The sequence below is a fragment of the Sander lucioperca genome, chromosome 9 (assembly GCF_008315115.2).
Source record: "Sander lucioperca isolate FBNREF2018 chromosome 9, SLUC_FBN_1.2, whole genome shotgun sequence".
Taxonomy (NCBI): domain Eukaryota; kingdom Metazoa; phylum Chordata; class Actinopteri; order Perciformes; family Percidae; genus Sander; species Sander lucioperca.
Genome location: NC_050181.1, coordinates 31264107 through 31274106, shown reverse-complemented (window position 1 = coordinate 31274106; position 10000 = coordinate 31264107). Strand labels below are relative to the sequence as shown.

At 46.5% G+C, this 10000-nt stretch overlaps 2 protein-coding genes across 4 annotated transcripts in view; both read right to left on the bottom strand.

Annotated features, from left to right (window-relative positions):
• The window catches only part of si:dkey-181m9.8 (E3 ubiquitin-protein ligase RNF31), a 24936-nt gene extending 17272 nt beyond the window's left edge, over positions 1 to 7664 (bottom strand). For all 3 annotated transcript variants that reach the window (XM_031319175.2, XM_031319176.2, XM_031319178.2), the window contains exons 1-8: positions 7498 to 7664; positions 5576 to 5666; positions 5202 to 5267; positions 4308 to 4474; positions 2163 to 2307; positions 1921 to 2043; positions 1559 to 1830; positions 14 to 196 (exon numbers count right to left, since the gene is read on the bottom strand). In XM_031319175.2, coding sequence (XP_031175035.1) covers positions 14 to 196; positions 1559 to 1830; positions 1921 to 2043; positions 2163 to 2307; positions 4308 to 4474; positions 5202 to 5267; positions 5576 to 5666; positions 7498 to 7542 — 1092 coding nt within the window. In that variant the 5' untranslated portion in view covers positions 7543 to 7664. The remainder of the gene's footprint in view (positions 1 to 13; positions 197 to 1558; positions 1831 to 1920; positions 2044 to 2162; positions 2308 to 4307; positions 4475 to 5201; positions 5268 to 5575; positions 5667 to 7497) is intronic.
• A 1857-nt stretch (positions 7665 to 9521) lies between these two features.
• Positions 9522 to 10000, bottom strand: part of c9h7orf25 (chromosome 9 C7orf25 homolog) — a 7790-nt gene continuing 7311 nt past the window's right edge. Inside the window, exon 4 of the mRNA XM_031319171.2 lies at positions 9522 to 10000. This exon is cut by the window's right edge and continues 822 nt beyond it. The gene's annotated coding sequence lies outside the window, so the exon portion shown is untranslated.

The following is a 10000-nucleotide window of genomic DNA, read 5'->3' as shown; positions in this document are numbered from 1 at the left end:
CAGACAGACAGACCTTGCTGAAGGACACTTGGTCCTGGCAGAGCGGGCAGCAGTGAGACAGGAACCTCAGAGCTGATGGGAAATCTCTGCTGAGTCTGACGGCCTCCATGACATCATCAGGGCTGAAGCCCCGCCCCTCCAGGGTGACCAGAGACAGGAAGATGGCCGCCTTGTCGGGAGGAAGACCAGCCGCCATCTGAGGGGGGAAGAGGACCAAGACAGAGAAACTGAAAACACCGTACCACACCGTACTATACCGTACCACACCGTACCATACCGTACTATACCGTACTGCACCGTACCATACCGTACCACACCGTACTATACCGTACCACACCGTACCACACCTTACTATACCGTACCACACCGTACTATACCGAACCACACCGTACTATACCGTACCACACCGTACTATACCGTACCGCACCGTACTATACCGTACCACACCATACTATACCGTACCGCACCACACCGTACCGCACCGTACTATACCGTACCGCACCGTACTATACCGTACCACACCGTACTATACCGTACCGCACCACACCGTACCACACTGTACCATACCGTACCACACCGTACCGCACCGTACCACACCGTAACGCACCATACCATACCACACCGTACCGCACGTACCGTACCATACCACACTGTATCACACCGTACCACACGTACCGTACCATACCGTACCACACCGTACCGCACGTACCGTACCATACCGTACCACAGTACCATACCGTACCACACCGTACTGCACGTACCATACCGTTCCACACTGTACCTCACCGTACTGTACAATACCGTACCATAAAGTTCCACACCTTACCGTACCATACCGTACCACACCGTACCGTACCATTCCACACCGTACCTCACCGCACTGTACAATACCGTACCATACTGTTCCACACCATATCGTACCACACCATACCTCACCGTACCTCACCGTACCATACCACACCATACCTCACCGTACCATACGTTCCACACCGTACCGTACAATACCGTACCATACCGTTCCACACCGTACCGTACAATACCGTACCATACCGTTCCACACCGTACAATACAGTACCATACTATTCCACACCATACCGTACAATACCGTACCATACCGTTCCATACCGTTCCACACCGTTCCGCACCATACCATACCGTACCGTACCACACCGTACCGTACCACACCGTACCGTACCACACCGTACACCGTACCGTATCACACCGTACCTCACCGTACCACACTGTACCACACCTCACCGTACCGCACCACACCACACCGTACCTCAACATACCTCAACGTACCTCAACGTACCTAACCGTACCACACAGTACCACACCGTACCTCACCGTACCACACCGTACCTCACCGTACCGTACCACACCATACCTCACCGTACCACACCGTACCTCACCGTACCGTACCACACCATACCTCACCGTACCACACCATACCTCACCGTACCGTACCACACCGTACCTCACCGTACCGTACCACACCATACCTCACCGTACCGTACCTCACCGTACCGTACCACACCGTACCTCCTCACCTCCTCACCTTCATGAGGTCCGCTCTAGCTGCTGTCATCTGTCTGTCTGAGGCTGCTCCTGATTGGACGGTCATCTGTCTGTCTGAGGCTGCTCCTGATTGGACGGTCATCTGTCTGTCTGAGGCTGCTCCTGATTGGACGGTCATCTGTCTGTCTGAGGCTGCTCCTGATTGGACGGTCATCTGTCTGTCTGAGGCTGCTCCTGATTGGACTATGCGTACAGGTGATCCTGCTCTCAGCGTCAGAGCTCCCATCCTGCTGCTGAGAGGATCTGAACTTTCTACAACCAAACAAAGACAAAACTCAACTTTCTCTACTATGTGACCTGTGTACCATGTGACCTGTATGTCATGTGACCTGTGTGTCTGACCTGAGGAGGAGGAGGAGAGGAAGGGGTTGTTGGAGGACGATGAAGATGAAGAACTGAAGTCGATCCCCAGCAGCTCCTCAGTGTACGACCGCCTCGTCTCGCTACTCTGCTCCCATTGGCTGGCTGCAACAGAGGGGGAGGGGCTTCAGCAGGGCACTTGGAGATACAACAGCTACCATACATAACATAGCGAGAATGCTAAACATAACGTTTATATCTCTAAGGTAGAACATTAAGTTTACCTTTCTGTCCAGACACCGGCACACCGGCAGGGGGCGTGGCCGGTGCAGGGTGTGTGGCGTTGGCCGGTGACCTGGCATAAAGGGGCGGGTCCTTCTGGAAGACCAGCCTCATCTCTGACACCAGCAGCAACAGGTTGGAGACGCCCTGACAGGAAGTTCAATATAACTTTATTTATAGCGTCAACATGAAGTCTTACCGGCAGACGGCGGCAGAGCAGACGTTAGTTACGTTGATCCAGAAACGCCGCGGCCACACCGCTGTGAGCGCTCCCTGAACATCATTTACAGGCTGGTTGGGTCTAGTTTTTCGTAGTGAGTATACTGTGATTTTCCCTCCCAGCTTCATAAAGCCCAAATAACAACATCATGATGGTGATTTGTAAAAAGTCTGAACTGAAACTTTATCAGGTCTGTCAGCAAGACAACGAGCAAACTACTCTTAAAATGCTTGTTTTCTGGATGGAGTCTGGTTCCATCAGGCTCAGCTCCATCAACACACAACAGACACATCAGTTATTGGCTGCTGCTCCTTTCTAAGCACTGATTGGCTGCTGCTCCTTTCTAAACACTGATTGGCTGTTGCGGCACATCTACACACAAATTTCTCGATCGAGTTCAAATGTTTTAATTCAAGCGAATATGTGGTAGCCTGACCAGCCAGACCCACATCCAGATGTTGGGTCTGGGGCTGACCCAACATCTGGATGTGGGTCTGGGAACTCCCCATTGGCTGGGCTCAATCTGAGGGGCGGGATAAATGGTTGTCTTTCAAATTCCCTCTGCACCAATAGGATAGCACTCCAACCAATCAGAGCAGAGCTAGTTGATAGATTCAACTTTAAACTCTGAACACATCTTCCTTTTTTAAGAATGACTTCAGAGCCGTTCGTTGATCTTTTCTCAAAGAAAAGCTGAACTCCAAGTCTTCCAGAGACCGCTGTTCACCAGCAGCAGCCATAAGCCCCGCCCACTGACTCTATACACGATGTGATTGGCTTGACTAGAATTTGGTTTTTCCAGCTCGCAAGCCAACGGAGAGTTGCTAGACGACCCTGCTGCAGCTAGGGTGGTCTAGATTTCTAGAATCAATTCACATCCTCGCCTCATTCACGCCGCATGTCGCGACTTAGCGTCTATTGGCGTGCGTCTTTGCATTGACTTTGTTTGGAATCATGCTGCCTAATTCACGTGAACATGCCGTGGCGTGAGCTCGCCATAATCACACGTTTTAGTGCGCTTGGATGTCTGCAGTGTGACCAACTGATCAGCTGACTCAGACCAGAGCAAACGAGCGCCAGGTGTGGCCAGGTGTGGTCAGGTGTGGCCAGCAGGGTTTCCCGCAGCACTTTGCAGCTCGGGCGGCCGCCTAAGCTTAACTAGGTCGTCAAAAAAAAAAAAAAAAAAAATCCGCTGCACAAAAGGCTCAAAATTCACCGTCGCGTGTGCGTCGGAGTTTGTCAACAAATGTGCAGCAGCTGGGGCATGCCGGGCAGAGACGGAGTGATGGACTTGTTGGCATACGGTGGGCAGAGAACATTTCTATAGGTTTCTCTGTCCTGTTCTTCACATCAGTGAGGCTTTCTTCTCTTGGTTCAACCAAGTGAATACATGAGGAAGTGACTGGAACTATCATCACCTCTCACGGTGGATTCTCACCGTCCCGGCTGCTGCCCGGTCTTTGAGACACAGCTGTTGTCTGGTTGTTTTTAATCACTACACGCGGTTCACAACACACGGTTAGTTAGCGTAGTTACACCCAGTGAAATGACGTGTCCTGTCTTTATTTCATACTACCTGCTGGAGTGAGTGAAGCTGTGGGCTGAGCTCTGATATCTCACAGCTGTTTAGGAGAAGAGTTGTCAGGAGAAGTGGAAGAGAGCGAGTCACGGAGGAGAATGGGAGCCATGCCTGTGAAACTGTTACAGCACTTTTTTTGAAAATAGTTTAATGAGCTTAAAGTTGCACATTGCAACTGTTATTTTGAAAAGCTGGATATTTAATTATTTCTTATTATTTAAATTTAATATTTAGTATAGTGTGTAGTACAGAGTCTGCACTACTACTACCAGGTGGTCAGGTGTGGCCAGGTGTGGTCAGGTGTGGCCAGGTGTGGTCAGGTGTGGCCAGGTGTGGAATCGTGCTCACCTGCGTCCAGGTGCTGAGAGCGTCCAGACTGATGTTCCCGGAGGCGTCCACGCAGCAGCAGGACGGGTTGATCACCATGGAGACGGACGGACACACGAAGCAGCGAGGACGGGACGCCGGGTGGGTCTCATGCAGCCAGATGCACACTGGGATATTATACTCACTTCCTGTTAACACAGAGCCAGAGCAGGATATGAGGTTACACACACACACACACACACACACACACACACACACACACACAGACTCACACACAGTACTGGAGATAGTGTGGGTGCGTGGGTGGGGTCGCCCCAGGGCCCCGAGCCAGTTAGGGGCCCCTCAAACGGCGCCGATCTTGCGTCACTTGAGGAGAACGGGGCCCTCGCCAAGTGACCCGTTATTATCTGAAAGAAGCTGATTACTGCATATGATCTCACGTTGTGATGATCCAGCTCTTCTTATCAAACATATAGATAATAGAGCCATGTCAGTTATATAGTCTGGCACTGATTGAGAGCGCTTGGCCTGTTCAGCACCACGGACAGCGACAGCTGTTCAGCTCCATCTCTGTCCATCAGCTGTTGCTGTCCGTGGTGCTGAAACATTGGTACTGGACCGGCTAGCTGCTTTCTTTCTTCATCAATACTAACATGTTAAACTGGTGTCTTTTCTTTGTGATTTATTTGACATAGAGGCTCACTGGGCTCAACTAGTGACACATCAGAACATGCATTCATCACATATTTTACCTTTTTATTTATTTTATTTGACTTGGTAGCAGAGGGCCCCGTGATGAAGCTCCGCCCCCACTGTACTGAGAGTCTCTCTCAGCCCCTGCTCACACACACACACACACACACACACACACACACACACAGAGACGCATATATAACCACAGAAGAAGAGTCTCACCGTCGTAGGAAACAGGAAGTGTCCCGGCCAGATAAACCAGCTTCTTCTTCTCTTTGTTCGGAAAACCTGTTGGAGCAGATTTTGAATGAGAGCTGATGGAGGGGGGGTGTGTGTCTGTGTGTGTGTCTGTCTCTGTGTGTATGTGTGTGTGTGTGTGTGTGTGTATGTGTGTGTGTGTGTCTGTGTGTGTGTGTGTGTGTGTGTGTGTGTCTGTGTGTGTCCATTATTCTATACATATAGATTTAAGAAAAGTAGGGGCAGCATTTAGAAATTGGACAAATATACTTCCTGTTTACATCCCCCAAAGGATTCTGGGAAGTGTAGGCCCCACAGGGGTGGGTCTATGAATGAGTGATGAATGAATGGAGACTTACAGTAGTAGTCCACATAGAGACGCAGATCAGAGAAGAGGGACCGGACCATCTGCAGGTCTGACAGGGTCTCACCTGGACACCTGTACTCACACTGGGGGGGGCAGGAGGGGGGGAGGGCAGGAGGGGGAGAGGGGGACACATTGTGCAGTCAGCCTCCTCCATGTTAAGTTCTATATATTTTCTGTTTTAGGGTTAGGGTTAGTTGTATAGAGCCAGCATATCTCCACCAGACTCCATGTAAATAATCAGGACTTTTAGCGTGTATAGAGCCAGCATATTTCCACCAGACTCCATGTAAATAATCAGGACTTTTAGCGTGTATAGAGCCAGCATATTTCCACCAGACTCCATGTAAATAATCAGGACTTTTAGCATGTATAGAGCCAGCATATTTCCACCAGACTCCATGTAAATAATCAGGACTTTTAGCGTGTATAGAGCCAGCATATTTCCACCAGACTCCATGTATCCGTTTCTGTATTTCCTGTGTATTTATATATATTAGTGTGTACTATGTGTATTAATATATTTCCTGTGTATTTAAATATATTAATGTGTGCTGTGTATTAATGTATTTCCTGTGTATTTATATATATATATATATATATATATATATATATATATATATATATAATGTGTACTATGTGTATTAATGTATTTCCTGTGTATTTATATATATATTAATGTGTACTATGTGTATTAATGTATTTCCTGTGTATTTATGTATATTAACGTGTACTATGTGTATTAATGTAGTACCTAACAGTGAGGCTAGTATCCTGTGTATTTATGTATATTAACGTGTACTGTGTGTATTAATGTAGTACCTAACAGCGAGGCTAGTATCCTGTGTATTTATGTATATTAACATGTACTGTGTGTATTAATGTAGTACCTAACAGCGAGGCTAGTATCCTGTGTATTTATGTATATTAACGTGTACTGTGTGTATTAATGTAGTACCTAACAGTGAGGCTAGTATCCTGTGTATTTATGTATATTAATGTGTACTGTGTGTATTAATGTAGTATCTAACAGCGAGGCTAGTATCCTGTGTATTTATGTATATTAATGTGTACTGTGTGTATTAATGTAGTATCTAACAGTGAGGCTAGTGTCCTGTGTATTTATATATATTAATGTGTACTATGTGTATTAATGTAGTACCTAACAGCGAGGCTAGTGTCCTGTGTATTTATATACATTAATGTGTACTATGTGTGTTAATGTATTCCCTGTGTATTTATATATATTAATGTGTACTGTGTGTATTAATGTAGTACCTAACAGCGAGGCTAGTATCCTGTGTATTTATATACATTAATGTGTACTATGTGTATTAATGTAGTACCTAACAGCGAGGCTAGTATCCTGTGTATTTATATACATTAATGTGTACTGTGTATTAATGTGTACTATGTGTATTAATGTATTCCCTGTGTATTTATATATATTAATGTGTACTGTGTGTATTAATGTAGTATCTAACAGCGAGGCTAGTGTCCTGTGTATTTATATATATTAATGTGTACTATGTGTGTTAATGTATTCCCTGTGTATTTATATATATTAATGTGTACTGTGTGTATTAATGTAGTACCTAACAGCGAGGCTAGTATCCTGTGTATTTATATACATTGTGTACTGTGTATTAATGTGTACTATGTGTATTAATGTATTCCCTGTGTATTTATATATATTAATGTGTACTGTGTGTATTAATGTAGTACCTAACAGCGAGGCTAGTATCTTTAAACGCCGTCCTGACTCTGAAAGTGATCTTTTTGTTTTTAGCATTTAGCTAACTGGAGCTAGCACTTCCTGTTAGCCGGTTCCCAGCTGATGAAGTCAGACATCGACTTGTTTTCTATCAGATAAAGTTTGATTTTGAATTGAAGAGGAATGTTTAAATGTTGCCTCACCTCCGTCAGAGTCCGCAGCTCCGCCTCGCGCGCCACTCTCGGCATTTTATCCAAAAACTCAACTCATAAACTGGTTCTATTCAGACCGATATACAGGCTAGCACTGACAGCTAGCAGGCTAACAGGCTAACAGGCTAGCAGGCTAGCAGGCTGCCGTCTGGAGATGTGGAGTAACCATAGACTGTAGGGTAGTAACCTTAATACATCCATGATAGTACACGCTTGGTTTGGAGGTGTTCTTTTAAACGCCACACTCCCACTTCCGCTTCCAGATTTTCAAATTAAAAGCACAGAGAGCTGAGCAGAGTTTGAACATGTTTTAATACCTGGATTTTAAACAAGATGACGTCATTAGTGTCACCTGACAACATGAAGAAAGACTCTCCCGGAAAACCTTTTCATTATTATTATTATTAAATGAGAAAGCAGTTTAAATGTTTAGCTTCAGTAACACCTGAACAACCACATTATATTATATTATATTACATAATATAATAAAATATTATATTACATATATTATGTAATATAATACATAATATAAAATATATTTTACTGCATTATATTACATAATATAATACAGTAAAATATATTATATTATATAATGTAATATAATATGAAGTGAGTCTGAAATCCTGGGACCAGTGTATAAAACCAGTCACCAGTTTGGGCTCATTAATCGTGTTTTTCCACCACATGGTACCTGCTCGACTCTACTCGCCTTTTTAGGTTTTCCATTACGAAAAAAGTACCTGGTACCTGCTAACAGGTACTTTATGTAGTACCACCTCAGTCGAGGTTCCCAGTGAGCTGAGCGGATACCAAAAGGTGACGTGAAAGAGACAGACGGGGGCGTCCTGAACAAACCCACCATCTTTAAACAGTTTAGCCAGCTGTGTGTATTTTTTGCTGCCTCCAGCTTCTTTAGAAACTAAATGTGTCTTCTGGCATCAACACACCTTCTACCTTCTGTGTGTGTGTACGTTAGGTCACGGCAGTTTACTGCGGCGCTGCTTGTTGTACAGTTCTGCGGAGGCTCCAGCAGAGCTTTCACCGCAGTCTAACTACACACACACATGCTGGCTCGACTCACACACCAGCACACAAGTATAACCATCAGGCCACTACCCAGGCTACGGAGAAAGCTCTGGTGGAGCCTCCACAGAACTGTAGAACAAGCTCAAGTGGCCTGATGTTATACTTGTGCGCTGGTGTGTGCGTTGAGCCAGCATATAGACGACCAGCCACGCTGAGGAGGTACTAAAATCTGCAACGGAAAACGGACGCACAGTGAGGCGAGTCGAATTGTGGCGAGTAGAGTCAAGGCGAGTCAAATAGAGTAGAGTCGAGTCGAGGCGAGTCAAGTAAAGTCAAGTAGAGTAGAGTCGAGGCGAGTCAAGTAGAGTCAAGTAGAGTAGAGTCGAGTCGAGGCGAGTCAAGTAGAGTCGAGTCGAGTCGAGGCGAGTCAAGTAGAGTCGAATAGAGTCGAGTCGAGGCGAGTCAAGTAGAGTCGAGTCGAGTCGAGGCGAGTCAAGTAGAGTCGAATAGAGTCGAGTCGAGGCGAGTCAAGTAGAGTAGAGTCGAGGCGAGTAGAGTAGAGGCGAGTAGAGGCGAGTAGAGTAGAGTCGAGGCGAGTAGAGTCGAGTCGAGGCGAGTCAAGTAGAGTAGAGTAGAGGCGAGTAGAGTCGAGTCGAGTCGAGGCGAGTCAAGTAGAGTAGAGGCGAGGCGAGTAGAGTAGAGGCGAGTAGAGTAGAGGCGAGTAGAGGCGAGTAGAGTAGAGGCGAGTAGAGTAGAGTCGAGGCGAGTAGAGTCGAGTCGAGGCGAGTCAAGTAGAGTAGAGGCGAGTAGAGTAGAGTCGAGTCGAGGCGAGTAGAGTAGAGTAGAGTCGAGTCGAGGCGAGTAGAGTAGAGGCGAGTAGAGTCGAGTCGAGTCGAGTAGAGGCGAGGCGAGGCGAGTAGAGTAGAGGCGAGTAGAGGCGAGTAGAGTCAAGTCGAGCAGAGTAGAGGCGAGGCGAGGCGAGCAGGTACCATGTAATGGAAAAACGCCGTTAGAAACCTCCACTCAGACAGACTACCAGCTGAGATTAGCTGATGTTGTTGTTGTAACCAAGGCAACAGTTTTCAGATTACATCATGCGATTACATCATTGTAAAAAGGTTGGTGTCCAGAGTGTGACAGTGGCCAGTATTATGGGATGTCTGGGTTTGGGCATCGAGAACCAGTTCCAATGTTCCTCCACCGCTCACAGACCAGAATCAACCGACCAATCACTGAGGGAGGTGTGATGTCACAGTGATGATGTCACAGTAACAGATGACAGCAGACCAGGAAGTGACTGTGAAGCTTTATTGATCTTTGAAACAGAAACAGAACAGCAGCTGATATTCCTCTAAACCAAAGGTAACCATGGAGATCAAACATGTTCACCATGTAGCCTTCACAGACTCAAACTCCCATCAGCCCCAGCTGCATAGACTCAAACTCCCATCAGCCCCGGCTGTACAGA